Source organism: Gopherus evgoodei, chromosome 7, assembly GCF_007399415.2.
Source record: "Gopherus evgoodei ecotype Sinaloan lineage chromosome 7, rGopEvg1_v1.p, whole genome shotgun sequence".
In the NCBI taxonomy this organism is placed as follows: Eukaryota; Metazoa; Chordata; order Testudines; family Testudinidae; genus Gopherus; species Gopherus evgoodei.
In genome coordinates, this window is record NC_044328.1 from 97,562,622 (window position 1) to 97,587,400 (window position 24,779).

A 24,779-nucleotide genomic window follows, 5' to 3' on the forward strand; every position below is an offset into this window, starting at 1 on the left:
GATGGAGTGGCAAAAAGCATTGATGGGGTGGATGGATGGATGGATAGATGGAGTGGGAGAAGGGGTTGATGGGGTGGATGAATGGATGGAGGGGAAGAAAGGGTTGTGGGGTGGATAGATGGATGGATGAAGTGGGAGAAAGGGTTGATGGGGTGGATGGATGGAGTGGGAGAAAGGGTTGATGGGGTGGATGGATGGAGTGGGAGAAAGGGTTGAAGGGGAGAATGGATGGATGGAGTAAGAGAAAGGGTTGAAGGGAAGGATGGATGGATGGAGTGGGAGAAAGGGTTGAAGGGAAGGATGGATGGATGGAGTGGGAGAAAGGGTTGATGGGATAGATGGGTGGATGGAGTGGAAGAAAGTGTTGATGGGGTGGATGGATGAATGGAGTGGGAGAAAGGGTTAATGGGGTGGATGGATGAATGGAGTGGGAGAAAGGGTTGATAGGGTGGATGGATGGAGTAGGAGAAAGGGTTGAAGGGGAGAATGGATGGAGTGGGAGGAAGGGTTGATGGGCAGGATAGACGGATGGATGGAGTGGGAGAAAGGGTTGATGGGGTGGATGGATGGAGTGGGAGAAAGGGTTGATGGGGTGGATGGATGGAGTGGGAGAAAGGGTTGATGGAGTGGATGGATGGATGGAGTTGTAGATAGGGTTGATGGGTGGATGAATGGAGTGGGAGAAAGGGTTGATGGGGTGGATGGATTTGGAGAAAGGGTTGTGCTACTGGTTATTAAATTCTGAGTCCCTGGTGAGCATTGGCTCTTATGGAGCCCAATGATGGGCTACTGGGGCCTCTTGTGTTCTTGAGGCTCCCATCCATCTTGGAGGGGGCTGTCAGTCAGCAGGCTTGACCCATGCTGGCCTGGTGGTGAGTGACTCCTGCCCTCCTTTCCCCTCCCCTCCTGGCCAGGTGCTGGACTACGCCATTGAGGCTGACAAGCTGATCGAGAAGTACGAGACACTGGCTTCTGACCTGCTGCAGTGGATCGAGCAGACCATCCTGACACTCAATGACCGCAAGCTGGCCAACTCCCTGAGTGGGGTGCAGAACCAACTGCAGGCTTTCAACACCTACCGCACTGTTGAGAAGCCCCCCAAGTGAGTCCCTTACCCACCTCTGAGTCATCCCTGAGCCACCACTTGGCAGCCCTGGTGCAGCTAACGACACAGGGAACTCCCAGAACTGCATTAAGCACCTGGCCTGGTGCACTCTGAGAGATCTGTGCCACTCTGCTATCCTGCCCCACCTCTGGCATGAGCAGAGGATTGTGGGTGTTTTTCCCAGGGCACAGTGCACTCTGGGATGCCTTGCTACAGACAGACTGGCTAAGCTGGTTACTCAGCTGCCACCTACACAGCATGGGAAGAGTGCTCACATCATGTCCAGCTACCCACACCGGCGGCACCACCCTCACAGGTGCTCACAATGCTGTGTGTGACCAGGGAGCCTACCCCATTCCAGCTTGTGGGAGAAGGGCCTTGAATGGGCTGATCACCTCTCAATCTTGGTGTGTTCCAATACACTGGCACTGCCCACTGGCTGGCTCACGGGGGTGGGGAATGGCACCTGGGGCCTTGCCCCTCTAGGGGGTGTTGGCTCCACTCCAACCCTAGGGTGGAGGGACTGACTCAGGTTCCCTCCCATTCCGCATGGGGACTAAAGCCTGTCTGGGGAGTTAGAGCAGAAGAATGGGCTGGGCATGGTAGCAGTGTGTGGGGTTGTCCATCAGAGTACATAAAAGGTTGAAACGAGGAGGGAGGTAACCTCTGAGAATAGGACAAGAAGCAGTGGGCTTAAATTGCAGCAAGGGTGGCTTAGGTTGGACATTAGGAAAAAACTCTTCCTGTTGGGGTAGTTAAGCACTGAAACAAATTGCCTAGGAAGATTGTGGAATCTCCATCATTGGAGGCCTTTAAGAGCAGGTTAGACAAACACCTGTCACGGATGATCTATTTCAGTGGTCCCTAACTTGGTGCCCAGGGATGCCATGGCACCCGTTGGGGCATCTATGTGTGCCCGCATACTGCCCAGCCGAGAAGCAGCGTTATCCAGAGGTGTCCCCACTGAAACGCTGCTGATTTTCGGCGGTGACGCGTCTGGATGACGCTGCTTGTCTGCGGCATTTTGGCGGTGATGCCTATTGACGTTGCCGCTTCTTGGCAGGATTTTGGCGGATGCTCGTCTGCCGGCTATGGTCCTCGGTGGCTCATCATCCAATGCCCACCAGACAAAAAAGGTTTGGGACCACTGGTCTAGTTATTACTTAGTCCTGCTTGGAGTGCAAGGGACTGGACTAGATGACCTGGTGAGGTCCCTGATTGGGGAGGCTCTGGCATGACATGAGCACCCCCTGGTGGCAGATTGAAGAGAGCCACAGGGAGGGAAGTGATGTGGATGTGTGTTCTGGGTTCATGTCCTGATGCTTCTGCCTCCTGGGCTCTGACAGCTCCTGCTCCCCTGCCTAGGTTCTGTTACCAGCCCACCTGGCCCAGCTCCCAGGCTCTGAGACAGTCCCTTTCCTCCTGGCGCTCTGTCTGATTCTTTACCATATCCCCACCCCTCAGGTTCACAGAGAAGGGGAACCTGGAGGTGCTGCTCTTCACCATCCAGAGCAAGATGCGTGCCAACAACCAGAAGGTGTATATACCGCGCGAGGGCAAGCTGATCTCCGACATCAACAAGGTGAGGCAGCAGGGGGCAGGGTAGGGGCTCAGTAGGGGGTGCTTTCCCCTGACAGTCAGTGCTGGTCCCCCTCCTCCAACTCAGTGCTGGAGGGCTTTGCTTCTGGAGGTGTCATCTTTTGGATGTGATAGGAAACATCTCAACAACAAGCGAGGATCCCTGTACAAACAGCCCCTGCATTCCATCACAGAGGCAGCTGTGTCTTAGCGCCAGCTGAGGGATCCCTGTACAAACAGCCTCCATGTCCCACCCCTGAGGCAGCTGCATCTCAGGGCTGGGCAAGGGATCCCTGTATAAACTACTGTCCCCGCTCCCCCAACCTCAGAGGTAGCTGCATCTCAGTGTCAGGAGAGGGATCCCTGGGAGATGGTCATTGGTGCTGTCATTATTATTGGCCTATGTTAGATGTCAACTCCCTGCTGTAATTAACCCCCTTCCCCCCTGCAGGCCTGGGAGCGGCTGGAGAAGGCGGAGCATGAGCGGGAGCTGGCATTGCGCAACGAGCTGATCCGCCAGGAAAAGCTGGAGCAGCTGGCGGCTCGATTTGACCGCAAGGCAGCCATGCGGGAGACGTGGCTGAGCGAGAACCAGCGCCTGGTGTCCCAGGTGAGTCTCAACCCCCAAGCCATGTGATTAGAACCCAGGACTCCTGACTCCCAGCCCCCACCCAACACACTGCACCCCACTACCCTCCAGAGCTGGGGATAGAACTAGGAGTCCTGGCTCCCAGCCCAGTACTCTCTCCAGTAGATCACGCTACATCTCCAGGTGGCTGGCTCTGTGGCCTGTGGGTGGGAGGAGCTGTGCAGTGACCCCTCGGCCAGCCCTGCCCCAGTATGATGCCTGCCCTCCCCCACAGGATAACTTTGGTGTGGACATCTCAGCAGTGGAGGCAGCGGTGCGGAAGCATGAGGCCATTGAGACAGACATCGTGGCCTACAGTGAGCGTGTGCAGGCTGTGAATGCTGTGGCCACCGAGCTGGAGGCAGAGTGCTACCACGACATCAAGCGTGTGCTGGCCCGCAAGAACAATGTGGTGCGGCTGTGGGACTACCTGCGGGAGCTGGTGGCCTCACGCCGTGAGCGCTTGCTCCTCAACCTGGACCTGCAGAAGATGTTCCAAGACCTGGCTTACCTCATGGACTGGATGGAGGAGATGAAGGTGTGGGGGGGCAGCCTGCCCAGCCTGGGCCGCCACCATCTGCCACCACCAGGGGGCCCAGCTGTCTGGGATAGCTGTCCCAGGTGTTGCTCTCTGCCAACCCCACCTCCGGGAGCTCCAGCAGGGGGAGGCGGAGTGGCCAGCTGACCTTCCTCTTGGAAAGGATAAGGGGGTAAAGCTGGGAGAGCTGCCAGCTCAGACACCCCAGAGGGGTGGGGTGCATGGGGGTCAGTGGGGAAGATGGCTTTGAATGCTGCAATGGAGAGGAGGGAGCAGGGGATAGGGGTGCCGTAGAGCAGAGGGGAGTTCAGATTCCCTGGGTACTGTATCCTGTGCTGCAGGGGGCAGGGAGCTGGCACTGTGTCCATATGCCCCAGTGCAGCCTGCTGCTGTATCTGTCCCCTTGGCTGGGGTGGAGTGTGGAGGGTGCCTGGCTCCGTCTGTAGGCGTGCTCCTCCCCTGGCAGGGCTAAGGTATGGGCAGGGCTGGTGGGTGGGATTGGGGGGGGCTCCCCATGCAGTCAACAGCCGCCCATCTCTCTGCAGGGCCGCCTGCAGTCCCAGGACTTTGGGAAGCACCTGCACGGCGTGGAAGACCTGCTGCAGATCCATGCGCTGGTGGAGGCCGACATCGCTGTGCAGGCTGAGCGCATCAAGGCTGTTGGCACTGCTGCACAGAGGTTCGCCACCCCTGGAGAAGGTAACTGCTCCACTCACACCACAGCCAGCCTTCACCCTCCATGTTCAGCTTCGCTGCATCCCAGGCCCCTACCGCATCCTCGCCCTTCCATGTCCCAGCCCATGCTATGCTTGTTCCTTCATGTTCCAGTCCCTGCCAGGCTCCAGCCCCCACATCCCAGCCCTCAAGAGAACAGCTCAGAACCTAGCAGGGCTCTGGCAGAGGGTCCAAAGCCAAGTTTGGGGTTGCCACATCTGCAGGGGGCAATGCCATAGCTGAAGCCACCCTGCCTGCTCTGTGCCTAGCCCTGACTCTATAGCCTGAGCAAAAAGGCCTTCCGTCCCTTTCTACTCGCTGTGGGCCCCCTATTTGTCTCCCCTGCCTCGTGGGCACTGGTGCCAGTGATCCTGGGCTCCTTTTTCCCCCAGGACCCAAGGGTCAGGAGCCCCATGGCTCTTCCTGTGGGGTAGATGGCAGAGGAAAGGGGGGAGAAGCAGGGATCTCATGTTGTTGCCTGATGTATTGATTATGTGGTTGATTTCATTTCCCCCAGTTAGCACTCCGCAATCTGGTAGGTTCTTGTCCCAAGACCAGGCCCAGTATCTCCAGAATTATTATTGGATTGGGAGCCCCCTGGCAGTAGCAGCAACGCTTGCACTCAGGGATGACCTTTGGTAATTGTAGGAGTTTTATTACAACGATGATCAGTCTAATAAATAAAATTATCCAAACAAGTGAAGTGAGATAATACAATGCTGTAAGTATGACCCACCCCAGTACCTGGATGTACTCACACTCTATCCTTGGGGAAAGCTCAGAAAGTTGAGAGAGATCCTAGTGTGACTCTGGCATGCCAGTGGAGAACTCCAGTGGCTCTCCCTAAGACCAGGTGTTTTATAGGCCTTTGGTGCATATGTATAAATAACTCCGCCCTCTTTTACTAACTTGAGTTCCTCACTCTCCTAAAGTTGGGATGTCCCATAAGTTACTATATTAGTTAGTTCAAACTTAGTAGCATACACGTCAATTAAATTACTATAGTTACCTGTGGTTAGGCATCTACCAATGTTTCCCTCCAAAAATACCCTAAACTGGTGCAAACTGCCTTCTTGGAGGTACTTGTCAGCGGTTTTCAACACTTGCGATTATTACAAAACAAGTAAAACAAACTCTTATGCCATCTTGTAACTTAAGGTCCCCGTTGATTTACTTACTTATGCTAACCTATTAAGCAATTACTCTCATGCAGGCTGTTAGGCCTTGTAGCTATGGTAACAGCTAAAGTTATTCTTTTAGGTCTATGCCGCTAAGTCTCTTGCATTTCTGCATTGCTATTCTTATCCTTTACCTTATAATCAACCTGTGGGCTACAACATCCACATCCTCCCACAGGATACAAGCCATGTGACCCCCAGCTGGTGCAGGAGAGAGTGGACATGCTAGAACTGTGCTACCAGGAGCTGGTTGAGCTGGCAGGCAAGCGCCGGGCCAAGCTGGAGGAGTCACGGCGGCTGTGGAAGTTCTTCTGGGACATGGGCGAGGAGGAGGCCTGGATCCGGGAGCAGGAGCAGATCCTGTCGTCGGATGATTTTGGCAAGGATCTGACCAGTGTGCTGCGCCTCATCAGTAAGCACAATGCCTTCCGTGATGAGATGAGTGGCCGCTATGGACCCCTGCAGCACACCACGGCCCAGGGTCACAGCCTGGTGCGTGAGGGGCACTTTGGGTCACGCGAGGTGGCCGAGCGCATCCGGGAGATCGAAGAGCAGTGGCAACATCTGGAGGCGCTGGCAAGCGAGCGGGAGCGGCGCCTGCATGAGGCCTCCAGCCTCTACCAGTTCCAGGCCGATGCTGACGACATGGAGGCCTGGCTCATGGATGCCCTGCGGCTGGTGTCCAGCCCGGAGGTGGGCCATGATGAGTACTCTACCCAGAGCCTGGTCAAGAAGCACAAGGATGTGGAAGAGGAGATCCAGAACCACCGGCCCGCCATTGCTGCGTTACATGAGCAGGCCCAGAGCCTGCCGCCCGCCTTTGCCCATGCACCTGAGGTGGCCGGGCGCCTACCCACTGTGGAGCAGCGCTACCAGGAGCTTGCTGCCCTGGCTGAGCGCCGCAAGCAGGATCTGCAGGACGCCCTCAACCTCTACAAGATGTTCAGCGAGGCTGATGCCTGTGGGCTGTGGATTGGTGAGAAGGAGCAATGGCTGCATGCCATGGAGATCCCTGAGAAGCTGGAGGACCTGGAGGTGGTGCAGCAGAGGTGAGTGGGGGCTGACCAGGCCCGCATGTACCACCTGGCCCAGCCTCGTCAGGCCCACACCCCGCTGTCCCTTGCAGCCAGCGAGTAACTGTGGCCCTAGCCCCCTTCCCTGTCTCCCAGCTGTCTGTGTGGTGGGACATCACAGAATGCGTTGCTCCTCCCTTTGTGCTGCTCTGTCTGTCCCCACTTAGGCACCATGAGAGAACAACCTGGATTTTCCCAGCATGCACTGGGGCACATATGCTCAGGCAGCCCCCTGTAGCCAGTCAGTAGCCATGTGTGCTCTTGGCAGTGGCCCAGCTTGCCCTGTGGCCTCTCCCTGGAACCAGGATGTTGGTGGGGACGGAGCCCCTAATGGGGTCAGTGGAACGGCATAGCCGATCCCCCTTCCCTCCCCTTGGGCATGTGATGGGGCATCCTAGAATGCATTCATTCCCCATGATGCTCTGGCTGCTATAACCATGCTGAGGCCCTATGGGAAGCAGTCTAGATTTTCCCAGCAGGCACTAGGGAAGGTGCATGATCAGCAGCAGCTGGTCTGTACTGGGGGTAGCATGAGGGGTTGGCTCTCTATGGCAAGAGAGGGGTTGAGTGCATTGTCGTCTGACCCTGTATCTCCGGGTCTGCAGGTTTGAGACACTGGAGCCTGAGATGAATAACCTGGCTTTGCGTATCGTGGCCATCAACCAGATTGCTGGGCAGCTGCTGAGCACTGACCACCGCAACAAGGAGAGCATCCAGGCCACACAGGAGCAGCTCAACACCAGGTCGGAGCAGGAGGGCAGGTGGCTCAGCACTGGGGGAAGATGGGGTGGGCAAGTGGCTCAGCGCTGGAGGGAGATGGGGAGGGCAGGTGGCTTGGCGCTGAGGGAAATGGGGAGGGCAGGTGGCTCAGTGCGGGGGGAAGACGGGGAGGGCATGTGGCTTGGCGCCGTGAGGAGGTGGGGAGGGCAGGTGGCTCAGCGCCGAGGGGAGATGGGGAGGGCAGGTGGCTCAGCGCCAGGGGGAGATGGGGAGGGCAGGCGGCTCAGCGCCGGGGGGAGATGGGGAGGGCAGGCAGCTTGGCCTGGGGGAAGTAGGGGTGGGTGGAGAGAGCACACTGCTTGGTGCTGGGGGTGGGGGAAGGCAGCTCAGCGTCGGAGGGTGCGTGTGGGGTTCTGACTGACCCATGGGGATGAGGAGGACTCTTGGGGGATCTGCATCCAGCAGCAGGCATTGGGGCTCTGGGGAGGGCTGCCTTTGGCAGTGCCAATGTGGGCTCGGCAGCTCCAGGGTTGTCAGTGGGGACAGGCCCCGCACCTACCTCCCTGTCCCCTTGCCCAGGTGGGAGCGGTTCTGCACTCTGGCCGAGCAGAAGAAGGCTGCACTGACCTCGGCCCTGAACATCCAGAACTACTACCTGGAGTGCAATGAGACCAAGTCCTGGATGAGGGAGAAGACCAAGGTGATCGAGTCGACGCAGGAGTTGGGCAACGACCTGGCGGGCGTCATGGCACTGCAGAGGAAGCTGGCGGGCATGGAGCGGGACCTGGAGGCCATCCAGGGCAAGGTGTTGGACCTGCAGGGGGAGGCAGCCACGCTGGCAGCTGAGCACCCAGGCCAGGCGACGCCCATCCTAGACCAGCTTGCGGACATCAAGGCCGTGTGGGCCGAGCTGCGTGAGACCATGCGGCGGCGCGAGGAGTCGCTGGGGGAGGCCAGCAAGCTGCAGGGCTTCCTGCGCGACCTGGACGACTTCCAGGCTTGGCTTTCGCGGACGCAGACAGCTGTGGCCTCTGAGGATGTGCCGGCCACCCTGGCCGAGGCCGAGCAGCTGCTGAGCCAGCATGAGAACATCCGTAATGAGATTGAGCACTACAAGGACGACTACCAGAGCATGCGGGCCATGGGCCAGGAGGTGACCCAGGGCCAGACCGATGCCCAGTACATGTTCCTGCAGCAACGCCTGCAGGCCCTGGACACTGGCTGGAAGGAGCTGGGCCAGATGTGGGAGAACAGGCACCACCTGCTGTCCCAGGCCTATAGCTTCCAGCTCTTCCTGCGGGACACCAAGCAGGTGGAGGGTGTGCTCAGCAACCAGGTGAGGCTGGGGCGACTGGCATGCCTGGGGGGAGGCTGGTTCCTCTGCCGGAGCTAGGACAGGCCCATGCAGCCCATTATGCCACCCCCGTCTCTGGCCCGGATCAGACCCATGGGCCCATCCAGTCCAGTATTCCTCCCCACATCTGATCAGTCTCCTAGTCCTATCCAGCTTGGTATTCCCCTCCATCCTTCCATTCCAGTTGCCCCAGACCCCCACCCAAATTCCCATCACTGTATTAGTCCCCCAGGACCCCCAATCACCCCATCCCCACTCACCCCTAGCAGTCTCAGTACCTCTCCGTCCCACTGGCCCCTAGTTTCCTCCCTTGGGATCTCCATTTCACACAGGGCAGGGGCCTGGGACATGGACCAAGCCGTGCCCAGTGCCATGCCTGCGTGTGGCTCACCCTTGCAGGAGTATGTGCTGTCCCACACTGAGATGCCCAGCACCCTGCAAGGGGCAGAGGCTTCCATTAAGAAGCATGAAGATTTCATGACCACCATGGAGGCCAACGGGGAGAAGATCAAGGGGCTGGTGGACGCCGGACGGAAGCTGGTTGTCGGGGACAGCGTCCATGCAGACAAAGTCCAGGAGAAGGTTGACTCCATCGATGGCAGGTGAGAACTCAGCCCCCCAGGGGCTTCTGGGAACCCTGTTGTGTCACTGTTGTCTGGGTTCTATCCCTGCCCTAGGAAGGGATGGGGGGGTCTAGTGGGTTAGAGCAGGGAGTCTGGGTTCCATCCCCAGCTCTGTGATTTAGGACTGCTTTCCTTCCCCTGGAGTTAAAAAGGGAGGACGATACTGAGATTAACGATTGTGATGAGCTAGGAGCTCCTCCCTTGGCCAGAGCCAGGCAAACCTGCCCCAGGAGGTCAGAGCAGCCTGTGGGACAGATCTCAGCTTGCCATGTTCAGAGAGTACAAGTTGCTAGTGCCCGATGTAGCGGGGAGTCTTCACAAGCCAAGGCAGTCCTGGGGCTATGACATACAGAGGGCAGGCCCCATCTCACCCTGCAGGTGAGTGTCCCATGAGCCTCTGCTTTCCCTCCCCAGGCACAAGCGGAATCGGGATGCTGCCAACGAGCTGTTGCGGCGGCTGCGGGATAACCGGGAGTTGCAGCACTTCCTGCAGGACTGCCAGGAGGTGAGTGGGGCGGGGATCTGGGGGATGCGAGGGATGGGCAAGGCGGCCAGAGGTCTGTAGATCCTTACTCTGTCCTCTGCCTCCCCATCAGCTCACCCTGTGGATCAATGAGAAGATGCTGACAGCCCAGGACATGTCATATGATGAGGCCCGCAACCTGCATACCAAGTGGCAGAAGCACCAGGCCTTCACGGCCGAGCTGGCTTCCAACAAAGACTGGCTGGACAAGATCGAGAAGGTGGGGGAGGCTGGGGTATGGCAAACTGTGGACCACCCCATGGCTGCACCCAAACACTGTGGCCCTGTCCCCTTGCCATGGACTCACTACTGGGGCCCTGCACCAGCATCAGAGATTTGCCCCTTCACAGTGGACTTTCCACAGCATCATGAACCCAAATCCATGGCACTCCCCAGTGCTATGGACCTACTCCGTCGCTCTGCCCGCCTCCATGGACTCGTTAGCACAGCCTCGCCCTAAGGCCATGGCTCTGCCTCCACAGTCCCACCGCTTGCCATGGATCTTCTCACCCATGGACTGTCCCTCTTCTGGTCCCAGAGATGCTGGGGTGTCAGCAGGGCGCCCAGGACTTGTCCCACCAGTTGGGTTGTCTGGGCATGACTGAGCAGGGGAGCTGGGCCCACTGGACTCTGCTCCTCCTGCCTCACACTGTGCCCCCTGCTGGGATAGGGCTAGCCAGGCCCCTGGAGCAGTGGGGCTGGGTGTTAATATCCCACTGAGATGAATGGGGCAGGTCCCCCCTCTCAGAGCCATTGTCTCAGGATCCCTGCAGACTCCATGTGACTGTGATCACATGACTCTAGGAGGCGGGGCACAGGGCTGTAGCAGCTTGGCCTTCATCTGGGTTTGGCCATGCCTGCTGGGGCCCAAAGACCCTCCAGCACACACGGGGCCCCATCTCCCTAACTAGTGCTCTGGATCCCTGATAGGAGGGGCAGCAGCTAATGGCGGAGAAGCCGGAGCTGGAGCCAGTGGTGAAGGAGAAGCTGGGCAGCCTCCACCAGCTATGGGATGAGCTGGAGTCCACCACCAAGACCAAGGCCCAGTGCCTCTTTGACGCCAACCGGGCCGAGCTCTTCACCCAGAGCTGCTCCGCTCTGGAGGCCTGGCTGGCTGGGCTGCAGGCCCAGCTCCAGTCTGATGACTATGGCAAGGACCTGACCAGCGTCAACATCCTGCTGAAGAAGCAACAGGTCTGGGATGGCAGGTGCAGTAGAGGGGAGGGCAGCTTAGATTCTTGGGATGAGGGATGATGGGCTCCAAGATGACCCAAAATTCCAGGTCCCAAAGGGCCATGAGATATAGCAGATCCTGGCCCTCTGACCCTCTCAATTCCAGAACCCGTTCTCCTATTTCCAAGGCCTTGGGTATCCCCTGGCAGAGGGAGCCCACTCCATTGGCCACCATACTGGAGAACCCTAGGCTGGCCTTGTCCCTGACACCATCCCCTCCATGCACCATCCCCTCCATGGCTCAGAGGTGGGACTGATTGCCTGCAGGATCCCCAAGCACCATGGGGAAGCAGAGGGGGACGCATGGCTGCATCAGTGAGGAGAAGGGCTGTTCCCCTTGGGGTGGGGCTCTCTGCTGGAGTCCCCCAGGCTGTAACACTGTCCTCTGCCTCTCAGATGCTGGAGAACCAGATGGACGTGCGGGAGAAGGAGGTGGAGGCCATCCAGTCGCAGGCGCTGGCCCTGAGCCAGGAGGACACCAATACGGCCGAGGTGGAAGGCAAGTTCCGGGCAGTGGAGGAGAAGTTCTTGAACTTGCGGGGCCCGCTGGAGGAGCGCTGCCACAAGCTGCTGGCCTCCAAGGAGGAGCACCAGTTCAACCGCGACCTAGAGGACGAGATTGTGAGTCCCAGGCAGTGCAGGCGGCGCTGCCATGGGGAGAGGATGGGAAATGGGGCCCGGAGAGAGTAGATGGGAATGAGATCCAGCCCCAGAGGCTGCTGCCTTTTACTCCATGGGCCTCAGCCTAGAATTACAGGATTGCAGAGCCCCACTGCTGCACCCAGCACTCCCCATGCCAGGGAGCAGGGTCGGGGGCATCTAGGCTGGATTTCTCCTGCAGGCCACTGTGCCCCCTGGACAGTATTGGAGCTGAATGATAGGTCCCTATCAGGGACTAGCACTAAGTCCTGGGTCTCTAATGGGCAGATCCGAGTCTCAGTTATGGAGCCACACTGCGTTTCCGAATGAATGTGCTGGATCTTTGGACTTGGCTGTGCTGCAGCACTCCGCACGCTCCTCCAGAACCAGAGACACAACCCACACCCCTCCCAGGGCTGGGGGAGAACCCAGGAATCCTGACTCCCAGCTCTTCTGTTCCAGCCCATTACACCTCATGCCCGTCCCAGGGATGGGGGAGAACCCAGGAGTCCTGATCCCAGCCGGCCTGTTCCAGCCCACTATACCTCATGCCCGTCCCAGGCCTGGGGGAGAACCCAGGAGTCCTGACTCCCAGTGTTCTGGTGCTGTTGAACAAATAGAGCCCTCACTGGCTAAGTGTGAGTCTCTATCCCCCTCCAGTGGCCAGTCCCCGCTACACCTGCTGGTGATGCCCTTTAGCTTCAGCAGTGGGTCTCTGTGCAGCATATGTGGGTGTCCCACCCTGGCTGGTGAAAGTGCATGGGGTAGTGGGTCAGGCTGGGTCCACGGGATGGACTTTTGCGTGGAAGGGAAAAAAAATTTAAACTGGGAAATTTAATCCCCCACCCTGATATTCAGACTGCAGTGTTGAGGGGGAGGGGCTGACAGGTTTGAGGCTGCCCATGCATGGACCCCCTTGCAGTCCCTGTCCCATGCAACATCCCCCACTCTGTGTGCTCCCTGTGCAGCCCCCATGCATCCCCTTACCCTGCACACCTCCTGTGCAGTCCCCCATGCATCCCCCACCCTGTGCAGCCCCCCATGTGCTCCCCCCGTGAAACCCCCATGCATCTCCCACCCTGCACAGTTCTCCCTGCATCCCCCACTGTGTGCCCACTGTGAAGCCCGCCCATGTGCTCCTCATGTGCCCCTGACCCTGCTCCATGTTATGTTTTCAGCTGTGGGTGAGGGAGCGGATGCCCATGGCCATTTCCACCGACCATGGCAAGGATCTGCCCACCGTTCAGCTGCTGATAAAGAAGAACCAGGTGTGGTGCCAGGCTGGGGAGGGACTCGGGGGCTGGAGTCTGCTCACCCCACTCAGTGCCAGAGGTGCTCCCTGCCTCACACGGGGTTGACAAGGCAGGAGTACGGGGTTGGGGGCATGGGGAATATGAAAGGAGGAGGGGGTGGGGGAGAGTTGGCACTGGAGGGGGATGAGTGGGGGTGAATTGGGGGGAGGGTCAGAAGAGTGGTGAGGCCTGCGGGTGGACGTACCATGACCCTCCACTTCTTCTCTGCTCCCAGACTCTACCAAAAGAGCAGTCTGAAAGCAGGGGAGGGTCAGGAGTGGGGGGGCTCAGCATAGGGGAGAGGGTAATGGCCACACTCTGACCCCCCTCGCCCATGATCCCTGCCCCAGACCCTGCAGAAGGAGATCCAGGGCCATGAGCCACGCGTGGAGGAGTTGCTGGGGCGGCGGGCAGGGCTGGCGCGCTGCGGGCCCGTGGAGCGGGTGGAAGAGCTGCGAGAGGCCTGGCGGGAACTGAGGCACCAGGCGGAGCTGCGGCACCAGCGCCTGGAGCGGGCACACGCTGCCCAGCAGTTCTACTTCGATGTGGCTGAAGCCGAGGCCTGGATGGGCGAGCAGGAGCTGCACATGATGTCCCAGGAGAAGGCCAAGGTCTGGGGGAAAGGGATTGGAAACCCCCCCCGGGAACCAGATGTACCCCTCCACCCACTGGGTGCCCCCCCTTCGCAACTGTTGTGCACGGTGTCCCAAGAAAAGGCAAAGGTGTGCAGGGGGCGCAGAGCCCAGCCTGCCCCACTCCCTCTCCGCCTCTGAGAGCCCCCTTGCTCCCCGATACCCATGGGAGCTGGGGTGCCTCTCACTCGCTGGGTGCCACCCCCTGGCCACAGAAGCTACACATGATGTCTCAGGAGAAGGCTGAGGTCTGGGGTCATGGACCCCACCCTGCTTCTGGATGTCTTGCATCCACCTTGACCCCCGCACACCTATAAAAACCAATGGACCTGTGAGAGCTGAGTGACCCTCAGCCTGACCACTGGCCCAGGAACTGGGGACAGCCCTACCCACCCACTCCCTTTGCCCCTGCATCCTGGCACCCGCGTCCATCCCCCCCCTTTGCCCCAGTGTCTTGTCATCCTCCATCCCTCTGTGACGCCTGGTGTCCGGCATACACAGGATGAGCTGATTGCCCAGGCCATGGTGAAGAAGCACCTGGTGATGGAACAGGCACTGGATGACTACGCCCAGACCATCCACCAGCTCTCCAACCAGAGCCGCGACATGGTGGCCAGTGAGCACCCAGAGAGGTAAGGCCCCCCGTGCCCTTTCCCCACCATAGGGGGTACAGATCCAGGTCCCATGGCAGGGCAGTGAGTGCATAGCATCCCATGGGTTGCCAGGAGCCGGTCCAAAGCCCCGTCCTTCCGCCCCGCTGAGCCCAAGTTGTCCCCTCAGCTGGGCCTGAGCCCAGCTGAATGCTGCTTGTGCCTGCATCACAGACCTTATGGCCCGACGCTCTCTGCCCAGACACCACGCGCCATGGCTGCACATGGAGAGAGGGGCGCCGTGGCTGTCCAGGGGAGATCAGATCTGGAACCTACAGTCCCTCTTGCTTGAGATAGAGGGGGGGACTCCCTTAGCAACATGGCCCCCTTCCTCCTGTTTGGTATGGCCCGCCCCAAACTTGGCACAGTTGAGCATGGCATGGCCCATTCCAGCATGGGACCCCCCAGCATCTTGGGCAGTGCATTAGCCCCAGGGCTTTCCCAGCTCTTGGGCCCCTGCTCCCTGGCAGTGCTGCCATTTCCAGTTGGCGAGAGGCAGGCACCGGCTTGTGGCTCAAGTGGCTCTTCCCCCTGCAGTGAGCGGCTCACCCTGCGCCAGGGACAGGTGGACAAGCTGTACGCCAGCCTGAAGGACCTGGCAGAGGAGCGGCGGGGGAAGCTGCAGGAGCACCAGCGCCTCTGCCAGCTCAAGCGTGACGTGGATGACCTGGAGCAGTGGATCTCAGAGCGCGAGGTGGTGGCTGCCTCCCACGAGCTGGGGCAGGACTACGAGCATGTCACTGTGAGTGCCCGGTGCTGAGCAGGGGAGCTAGGCTGGTCGCTGCTGGGCCATGTCAGTCTGAAGTGGGCTAGACTGGTCCACGCTGAGCTATCCTGCTCTGTACTGGGTGATACTGGTCAGTCTGGACTGAGATAGACTTGTCCATTCTGAGCCATTCCAGTCTCCACTAGGCTGGGCTCCTGTGCAGTCTGGTGCCAGAGCCCGGCTGGCTACCCGGTGTGGCGTAGCCTCTGTGCAGCACTAGCCAAGGTAGCCCTACATGGAGCCCAGCTGGGGCAGCCTCATGCGCCTGGGGCCCATCACCTCCCTCAGTGCCCCTCCCACCCGTCAAGCCCGTTCCTTCTCCTGTCTGCCCTTTCCTGACCCCCTCCAAACCCTCTCTCCTACTCCCCCAAGACCTGGGACCCATCACTGCCCCCAGCAGGGCCCATGGCCTCTCTAACCCTTCTCTTTCCCCAGATGCTGCGGGACAAGTTCCGGGAGTTCTCCCGTGACACCAGTAACATCGGACAGGAGCGCGTGGATGCCGTGAACCTGCTGGCGGACGAGCTGATCTCATCAGGGCACTCGGAGAATGCTACCATTGCCGAGTGGAAGGACGGGCTCAATGATGCCTGGGCCGACCTGCTGGAGCTCATCGACACCCGCAGCCAGATGCTGGCAGCTTCCTACGAGCTGCACCGCTTCTACCACGACGCCCGCCAGACACTGGCCCAGGTGCAGCACAAGCAGAAGCAGCTGCCTGACGAGGTGGGGCGCGACCTGAACACAGCCGAGGCCATGCAGCGCATGCACTCAGCCTACGAGCATGACATCCAGGCACTCAGCGCACAGGTACTGCCAGCCACAGGGGAGAGGGGGATGGCGGCAGGGTCTATGGGAGCAGGAGGGGAACCGTGTGGGATGGGGAGGGGATGTGGGGTAGGATCTGGTGTGGGAAAGCAGGGAGGCTGGGGGCAGGATCTGGGGGGTTTGGGGCAGGGGAGAAGAGTAGGATGGGACAAGAGGACAGGGCATGGGATAGGGAAAGAAAGATGGGGAGGAAGGAGTGTTGGGCAGTGTCAGGGATTCCTCTCTCTACACACATTTCCCCCGAGTGGGGTGGGGCAGGATGCCACTCTGACCCGTCTCCCTAGGTGAAACAGGTGCAGGAGGATGCGACGCGGCTGCAGAAGGCCTACGCGGGTGAGAAGGCTGATGACATCCGGCGGCATGAGCAGGCTGTGAGTGAAGCCTGGGCCGAGCTGTTGAGCAGCAGCCAAGGCCGCCGGCAGCTGCTGCTCGACACCGTGGACAAGTTCCGCTTCTTCAAGATGGTGCGAGACCTGATGCTGTGGATGGACGGGGTGCACCTGCAGATTGATGCCCAGGAGAAGCCCAGGTGAGCAGGGTGCCCCCAGAGCATGGACTGGGATAGCCCAGCCCAGACTAGTATTGCCCAGTGTAGGTCAATATAGCCCAGCCTAGCTCACCCAGCCTAGCAGAGACCGGGATGGCTCAGTATGGACCAGACTGACCAGTATTGCCAGTACTGACCAATATAGCTCAGCGTGGCCCACTCTATCCCAGTTCAGACTGACATGGCCCAGCACATACCAGTATAGCTCAGGACAGACTGGCCAGGCCTCCACCCCAGCCAGTATGGGCTAGTGGACACAGGTCTGGAGACTGGAGGGCATCGCCTGGGCCCAGCCAGGCAGTAGGGAGTGGGGGTCTGTTTGCCAGCTCAGCCATGCTGCAGGGTATCTCCTTCTCCTCCTGCCCCAGGGACGTGTCCTCGGCTGACCTGGTCATCAAGAACCACCAAGGGATCAAGGCCGAGGTGGAGGCCCGGACAGACAGCTTCAATGCCTGCATAGCCATGGGCACTGCACTGCTGGACAAGGGCCACTACGCTTCTGACAAGGTGAGACCGCCCAAGCGACACTGCACTCATGCCCCTGCCACCCCAGCACTGCCCTGTGACACTGCCCCTGGTGTTGTGTGGACTGAGTGTTTTGGGTCCCCTCTAGTTCGTACTCACACCTCTATGCTGGGATCCAGGTCAGGATCCTCTCCAGTGTGTTCCCAAGTCATCCCCCAAAATGCCCCTCTCCTCCGTGAGGTTTACGTCCCCCATTGTGATCCATTCCTTACCCTCCAATCATTGGACTGGGCCCTAGTTCCTAGCAGTGGGACCATGTGACCAATACAAGTGTGGTGGTTCACCCAGGGTGGGCCCCCCACTTTCATGAGCTAGCCCCTCTGCTCAGATTTCAGAGAAGCTGGCCCAGCTGCAGGAGCGGCGCAAGGAGATCGGAGACCGGTGGCAGGAGAAGATGGACTGGCTGCAGATTGGTTAGTGAGAAGAAGGGGCAGGGAAGGGACGGGACTCTGTGTGTCGGGAGGGCACCAAGGAGGGAAAGGGGCAGCAGCACAGGTATAGGGTTGAATCTGATGAGGTAGGGTGTAGAGGGGTGCAGTGGGGAGGTCAGAACTTCTGGGTTCTATCCCCAGCACCATGAGAGGAATGGGGTCTAGTGGGTTGCTGGGGACTGGCAGCTTGGAATTCTGGGCTCCTGTCCCCGGCATTGCCCCACCCATCTGAGCTGTCCCCCTGCAGTTATGGAGGTGCTTATGTTTGGGCGTGATGCCAGCATGGCTGAGGCCTGGCTGTCCAGCCAGGAGCCCATCGTGCGCTCAGCTGAGCTGGGCGGGAACGTGGATGAGGTGGAGAATCTCATCAAGAGGCATGAGGGCTTCCAGAAGTTGGCCGCTGCCTGGGAGGAGCGCTTCCTGGCACTGGAGAAGCTCACCACGGTAAGAGCCCTGCCTGGGGTTGGGGGGCCCTTGGTGTGTGCCTGGGGCAGGGATGCTGCACCCCCACATGTGGCCTCCTGAGGCCCTTGGCTGTCCCTTGGTGGGAAATTGCCTACCCACACAGCTCCCTGTGCTGTTCCCGAGCCCTGGCCCGGGGTGGGGATGTCTCCATGGGCCTGAGGTAGTGCTGGGTTTGCCACAGAGGCCACCAATTGGAACTAAGACCTGAGACCCACCCAGCTAAGTGAATGGAGCCTCCAATGGGTGTGTTTGTGTTGAGTCTGTATGATGGATCAGAACCAGAACCCTGGATCTGGACTCCTGCCCTGGAGCAGGTCTCATCTGAGTTCTGCCCCTTAGGCCTATCTGCCAGGCCAATCAGAGCCGGATTCCCAATTCTGAAGCATCTTTCACTCTGAGGAGATGTCAATCCCAGCTTTGCCCCTCAGGGCCTATCTCGTATAGGTCACAACCAGAACCCCTGGACCCTCTTGAGTTGTGGGCAGCTCTGCCACTGTGGCTTATCTCTTGCCAAATGGATCAGAACTGGAACCCCAGTTCGGAATGCCTTGGCACTGGGGGCAGGTTCCCAGCTCTGCCCCTGGGCGCCCACCTTGATATGGATCAGAACCAGACGCAGACCCTGGTCTGGCTCCTCTGTGTTGGTGTCCTATGGAACTGCCACTCCTCACCCCAAGCTCTGCACTGTGCCATGTGGAAGCATGCCCCTGGCCTGCGTGTCCAGCCTGGGGGCCTTGTCAGGAGGGACTGGGCTGTTCATCTCTGTGTGCCCCTCTCCCCTGCAGCTGGAGGAGAAGGAGCAGCTGAGGCAGGAGGAGGAGGAGAGGAGGAAGCGGCGGCCTCCAACACCACCTGAGCCAGAGCCGGAGGTCACGGTGCAACCAGTGCTGCTTCCTGACAGCCAGCAGGGGCCAGGACTGAGCAATGCTGATGGGTGAGAGCAGGGCCCGGCCTAGAGCACCAGCATCAAGGGGAGGACAGCATGGCGGAAGAATGGGAAGGAGTCCTGGCATCAGGGGAGGAGGGCGGCATGGGGAAGCACAGGCTGGCGGGGGGAGTCCCAGTAATGGAGGGTACATCCTGGAGTGGCAGCAAAGTTGGTGGTGGTCCTTAGAATCATAGAACATCAGGGTTGGAAGGGACCTCAGGAGGTCATCTAGTCCAACCCCCTGCTCAAAGCAGGGCCAATCCCCAGATAGATTTTTGCCCCAAATCCCTAAATGGCCCCCTCAAGGATTGAGGTCACAACCCTGGGTTTAGCAGGCCAATGCTCAAACCACTGAGCTATCCTCCCCCCTTCTCATGGGTCTCCACCAGCCTCCAATGCTCGCTCTTGTCCCATTTCCCCCCCAGGACTTCCACTCTGCAAACCCATCTCCCGGAGCTGCCTGCTGTGAATGGGATCTACCCTGACTCCGAGTCCCCTCAGGTAATGCAGCTCCCCCAGATGCAGCCCCGCAGCCAGGGCTATCTTGGGACCAGAAGGGCCCACAGACAGCAGCTGGGCTAAGGTTCCCAATTCTGGAACAGGGCATGTATGTGAGGGGAGATACCAGCCTCTGCCACCTTCAGCCCCATCCACTCCAGTTACAGCTCGGACTCCTGGGTTCTATCCCCAGCTCTGGGAGGGAAGTAGGGTCTGGAGGGGGTAACCTGGGCTGGTGGGACAGAGCCTGGAGAGGTGGTCGGCTCCCCCAGGCAGGAGGAATCCAGGAGCTGTGCTCCCTGTCACAGACCTGTTCTGTCCATCCAGATGCCCGAGATGGCGGAGGTGACAAGCGGAGCACGGCTGGATGCATTGGCCGAGGAGAAGGAGCACAGCCCCGCCCCCTCGCCCAAGGCCCGCACCAAGCTGCCAGCACTCACCCCTGAGCCTGCCCATTCGGCCACGCTGCCGCTCCGATCACCAGACCCCACTGCCCAGGAGCACCTGGAGGGGGCACTGTGCCGCAAGCAAGAGATGGAAGCCCAGGGCAAGAAGGCAGCCAACAGGTGAGAGAAGCTCTGCCCCTTCCTGGAATGGGGGAGCCTGGGGACTGGTGGGGCAGTCCCACCCCTCTGCCAGGGCCTTCGAGGTAGAGCTCTGGGGCTGTGTCATGTTGCCCAGGGCCCTGGATGGTGTCACTGATGGCTCTGTGCTCCACGTCCCACCCCTCCCGCCTGCAATGATGGCTCTATCCTACCCCTGGTCGCCTTGTGGTGATGGCTCTGTGCTCCCCTGCCAGCTGTGCTGATGGCTCTGAGCTCTTCCCTCTCCCTGTGTCTGTTCTGACTGCTCTGTGCTTCCTCCCAAGGTCCTGGCAGAACGTGTACTGTGTCCTGCACAAAGGCAGCCTAGGCTTCTACAAAGATGCCAAGAATGCCAGCCATGGCGTCCCCTACCATGGCGAGGTGCCCATCAGCCTGCAGGGGGCGCAGTGCAATGTGGCACTAGACTACAAGAAACGCAAGCATGTCTTCAAGCTGGGGTAGGAGCGGCCTCTGTGACAGACACACAGGGTGGGCAGTGGAGGGACTGCAGCCCATGGGTGCAGGGGAGGAGGGAACGCAGTGGAGGGGACTGTGTCAGTATGAGAAGGAGGGGACCTGGTGGAGGGGATGGGCTGAAGGGAACAAGGCACAAGGCAGGGTTTGGCTCAGCCATGGGGAGGTAACATAACGTGTGGGTTTTTTCCTCTCTGCAGGTTGAATGACGGCAAAGAGTATTTATTCCAGGCCAAGGATGAGGTGAGTCCCTTACGCACCAGGGCGCTGCTTGCCCTGCCCACATGAGGGCATCCTTGGCCTCTGAGCTCCTCCTAGTGCTCCTAGGTTTACATGTGTGAGCGCGTGTAACTCACACACCTCCTGAGTGTGGTGCTGGCACCTAGACAATTTAGAGATTAGTGAGTCTGCTGCAGCCCTAGCTAACGGCCATGTGGCTTCTAGCTCATGCAGTAAGCTCCAGAGGCCCCAGGTGGGATCTGTCAGTGTTACATGCACACGCTGCCACCTGCCTGGGGATCCAAGTCTGCCCTGCTGTAATGTCTGTCTTTCTAGTGGAGGAGGTCTGGAAGGGGCAGAGAGGGCTAACACCACAGCCCCTCCTCCATGCACCTGAGGCCAGTAGCCAAACACCTGGGTTACAGGTTACAGGACTCTCCCAGTCCTTCAGCCATGCTCACCAGTGTTCTGGACCTTCTACCTTGCCCCATTCCAGCCCTAGAGCCCTCCCCCAGATATCCCTGCCCACTCTGCTCTGCCCCGCCCCCTACCATCCTGAGTTGCATGCTTCCTGTGCTCCACCCTCTCCCAGTCCCTTTGCCTCCTCAGCTCTGAATCCTGGGCCCCACCCCAGAGCTCTGCCCAACTCTGTCCCCTCCCAGACTCCCAGATCCACCCTGTCTGTGCCCCAAAGTCCCACCCCTCTGACTTGCCAACCCCTCCTGGTGCCCCGCCTCCTCCCAGAGCCAGTACCCTGCCGTCTCTGTGCTCCAATTCCCTGCCCCAACCCGCAGCTGACAGCTCCTTCTCATTCTCCCAGGCTGAGATGAGCACCTGGATGCGGGTGATCAATGCCTTGGTGGCCTGCACCCCAACGCCTCAGCAGGACACAGAGGACCCATCCTCACTCACTGGCAAGGGCATGACACGGGCCATGAGCATGCCACCCGTGTCCCCCAACAGCGCTGCTGAGGTCTCCGTGACCCTGCGCAGCAAGGACGGCAAGGAGAAGGACCGAGAAAAGAGATTCAGCTTTTTCAAGAAGAAGCAATAGGGTCTGGGGGGCTCGCTACTGGAGGGGCTGCTGGAGGGGCACTGCCCGGCTATTTAATCCATGGAACTGATGGAAGGAGACGGGATGGGACAAGGGGCTCTGCACGGCGGAGCAGGCTCTGGGCTCCAGACGGATTGGAGCAGGGAGTGGAACTCTGGGTCCTGGGTGGGGATGCTGCATTTTAGATTGGTAGCTGTGCTAATGTGACAGTCTGAACCAACCCTTCCACCCTGGGAGCCGCTGTGATCCCTGCTGACTCCCCCATACACTGGGGAATGCTGGAGTTGCTGGAATGCATCAGCCATGAAGCCACGCTGGGCAAAATCTCTCTGTGACCTTCCGCACCAGTGCAGGGGAGGAGCAGCATTAGGGTTGCCAGGCTGTGGGGGAAGGGTATTTAGGTTGCCAGGACACAGGAATGGTGGGGGAGGGGCATTTGGGCTGATGCACAAGTGGGGGCATGTTTGACTTGCTTTACTCCCTCCCATCTCTCTGATCCACGTACCTTCTCTCCTTGCTGCCCCCCATCTCCTGGAGCTGCCCTAGTGTGGAGTGAAACATCTTCCCCCACCCCTTTCCTACAGCTGCTCTGCATTAGCAGATCCTGTGGCAGGGTCCCTGGTGTATCCGTACCTCAGTGAGGCCCCCACCCCTGTTGCCCCTGCTTTGCAGACAGCCGCACCCTCGCAGGGAAGCTGCGGCTGAGCTGGATAGGATGGGGGTGGGATCAGGTTCCCAGGGCTGGGGCTCTGTCTTTGGAGTGGGGTTATTTTTGCTTTCAAACAGCAGCAGTACCACGGATTCCCTGCCTGAGGCTGTGGCAGGCCATTCTCTCACTGCCCTTCTCACACTAAGAGCTTTGCTGTCCAAGGTGGGCATGGGATTCCCAGAGGGGCTGAGCTTCCCCAAACAATGGACTTCAGAGCGGGAGGACTCAGTGCTTCTGGTAATCGAGCACCTAAGTGCTGGAGAACTTACAAAGGAGGAGCCCTGATCCTCGTTGATGGTCGAGGGGGCTGGGTTCCTGGTGTCTCTGGAAATCTCCCTGCTGTGTGGGGCCTTTGAACTGAGACAGGGTGTCTCTCACCAAGCAACCACACTTGGCTAGCAGAATCACTGGGTGGGATCCTCTAGCCAGGGTTACTAGGGGGCGGGCAAAGGTCAGGTTGGATGCTCAGTATTGTCTCCTCTGGCCTGTTAAACAATTGAGCTAAAAGTCCATCCCCTGTTCAGTAGGTGGCTGCCCTTTTGACTTTCCCAGTGTCCTAACCCCACTGGGTCTCCAGCTATCCATAGGATTTCCTGGGGTGAATTGGGGGAAAGATTCCCTCCCCACCCGTGCCCAATCTGGTCTCTTTTTCCACTCACCTCTCCCAAGCCCTGGCTGGTTTCCTTTGCCTTTATCTCCCAGTCTGTGGCCCGGAAATGATTTGTGCCTTCCTGCTATGAGTGGTTGCTCTCTGCCTCCCCTGGTCTTCCCTGTCTAAGGAGAAACCCTACCCCTGCCAGGGTAGGGAACTGTGGCTCCCTCGCCCCTATGACTGTGAAATAAGCCAAGTCTCCTCCCTCTTCTGGGGCCCTGGGGGACAGGCAGCTTGGAGCTCGAGGGGTGGGCTGAATTGCAGAACTGGATGGTGTGGTGCCTGCTTCCTGCAGCGAGAGGCCTGGAAACAAGATGTCGCTGCTGCATTTGGGCCCCGTGACTTCGCTCCTCGCACCCCCTGGCTGGAACATCCCCTGAGCGCATCCTGGTGATCTTTCTGTGCTTGTGGGAAACATTATTCATGTGTTTGCAGTGGCATCTGTTCCAATTTTTGACAGAAACTCTGAAATAAAAGAGTCTATGTAGAGACCAAGAGGCTTTGTTTCCCAGCAGGAACGGGGACTAGAGCACGTCTGCTCACACAGCTTCTTTGGGGGCTGATGGGCATGGCGGGTGCAGTTAATGCAGGAGTATCATACATGCAGCCACGTGGTGTCATAGTGCCAGTGCAACTGGCTCCCAGGGCTGTTGCAACACAAATACAGTGAAACCTCACTGTAACGTGATAATTGGTGTCCAAAAAATTCAATCGTGATAAATGTGGGGTTGCACTAGCAGGGTTATGAAAATTTACCATTTCAAGTGGGTCAGTTTCAAGATGGTCAGTTTCTCTTGGGCAGAAAATGACTTGCATTTGCGAACTGCCCATAACAGTAACTGAAAGGGTGTAGCAATAATTAGTGATAGCACAAGCTAATCAACCTATTAAACTAGCCAGAACCAGCCTGAGAATGGCTGGGTTTGGACTTTGAAAACTGGAGTTTTGGGACCTGGCAGACTAGGGCTGGAGCGGCTCTCGAGAGATCTGTACAAAGGCGCTCAGCCGACTCCCCTCTAACCAGAGATCCGATTGCAGCATGGCACTGAGGAGTTGCTGATATTCAGAGCAGAGTTCATGCCACTGTTTCTGTAGCATCCCTCCCAGCTGTCAGCCTGCTCCAGTGGCAGGGGCTCTCAGCCATGCAGCGAGAGAGGAAAACACTTGGGGAAAGCAGGGGAGACATGCAAGGGGCAGAGGAAGAGCGAGGAGCAGCAGGGGAGAACTGCTCTTCTCGCCAAAAAGGGAAGTGGGGGCAGGGGCGAAGAGGCAGTGGGGAAGGCACATTTCTTGGGTTTTTTTTTGCTTTGGTGGTGCTCCGGCTGCTTTTTTCTTTTTTTGCTTGGGGCCACCGGAGCCATCCCATGATCGTGTTATATACGAATTCGCATTATCGCGGGGCACGTTATAGCAGGGTTTCACTGTAACTGATGAGAATATTGGCACATTGGCCTGTTGCTAGCTGGAGTGTGCCCAGCTTCCAACCACCAGGTCATATGTGGCCACTGTTGGCCATTTACAAGTAGGTTTGGCAGGTGGATGGTGGTGTTTTGGGGATAATACCTATGTTTATTTTAAGCATTTTTTTCTGTTTTTATTTAAATATTCACAGTTGCGGG

General features: G+C 58.9%; 1 protein-coding gene across 6 annotated transcripts in view; it reads left to right on the top strand.

Annotated features, from left to right (window-relative positions):
* Positions 1–23,651, top strand: part of SPTBN2 (spectrin beta, non-erythrocytic 2) — a 58,768-nt gene extending 35,117 nt beyond the window's left edge. For all 6 annotated transcript variants that reach the window (XM_030569836.1, XM_030569835.1, XM_030569838.1 and 3 more), the window contains 28 exons: positions 915–1,102; positions 2,570–2,687; positions 3,135–3,293; positions 3,547–3,849; positions 4,395–4,548; positions 5,920–6,790; positions 7,420–7,557; positions 8,114–8,870; positions 9,288–9,490; positions 9,926–10,016; positions 10,108–10,254; positions 10,965–11,228; positions 11,664–11,888; positions 13,085–13,174; positions 13,549–13,809; positions 14,332–14,462; positions 15,018–15,222; positions 15,682–16,056; positions 16,359–16,603; positions 16,990–17,128; positions 17,475–17,559; positions 17,825–18,021; positions 18,828–18,976; positions 19,396–19,471; positions 19,796–20,034; positions 20,337–20,510; positions 20,727–20,769; positions 21,566–23,651. In XM_030569836.1, coding sequence (XP_030425696.1) covers positions 915–1,102; positions 2,570–2,687; positions 3,135–3,293; positions 3,547–3,849; positions 4,395–4,548; positions 5,920–6,790; positions 7,420–7,557; positions 8,114–8,870; positions 9,288–9,490; positions 9,926–10,016; positions 10,108–10,254; positions 10,965–11,228; positions 11,664–11,888; positions 13,085–13,174; positions 13,549–13,809; positions 14,332–14,462; positions 15,018–15,222; positions 15,682–16,056; positions 16,359–16,603; positions 16,990–17,128; positions 17,475–17,559; positions 17,825–18,021; positions 18,828–18,976; positions 19,396–19,471; positions 19,796–20,034; positions 20,337–20,510; positions 20,727–20,769; positions 21,566–21,799 — 6,261 coding nt within the window. In that variant the 3' untranslated portion in view covers positions 21,800–23,651. The remainder of the gene's footprint in view (positions 1–914; positions 1,103–2,569; positions 2,688–3,134; positions 3,294–3,546; positions 3,850–4,394; positions 4,549–5,919; positions 6,791–7,419; positions 7,558–8,113; positions 8,871–9,287; positions 9,491–9,925; positions 10,017–10,107; positions 10,255–10,964; positions 11,229–11,663; positions 11,889–13,084; positions 13,175–13,548; positions 13,810–14,331; positions 14,463–15,017; positions 15,223–15,681; positions 16,057–16,358; positions 16,604–16,989; positions 17,129–17,474; positions 17,560–17,824; positions 18,022–18,827; positions 18,977–19,395; positions 19,472–19,795; positions 20,035–20,336; positions 20,511–20,726; positions 20,770–21,565) is intronic.
* The last annotated feature ends 1,128 nt before the right edge of the window (positions 23,652–24,779 follow it).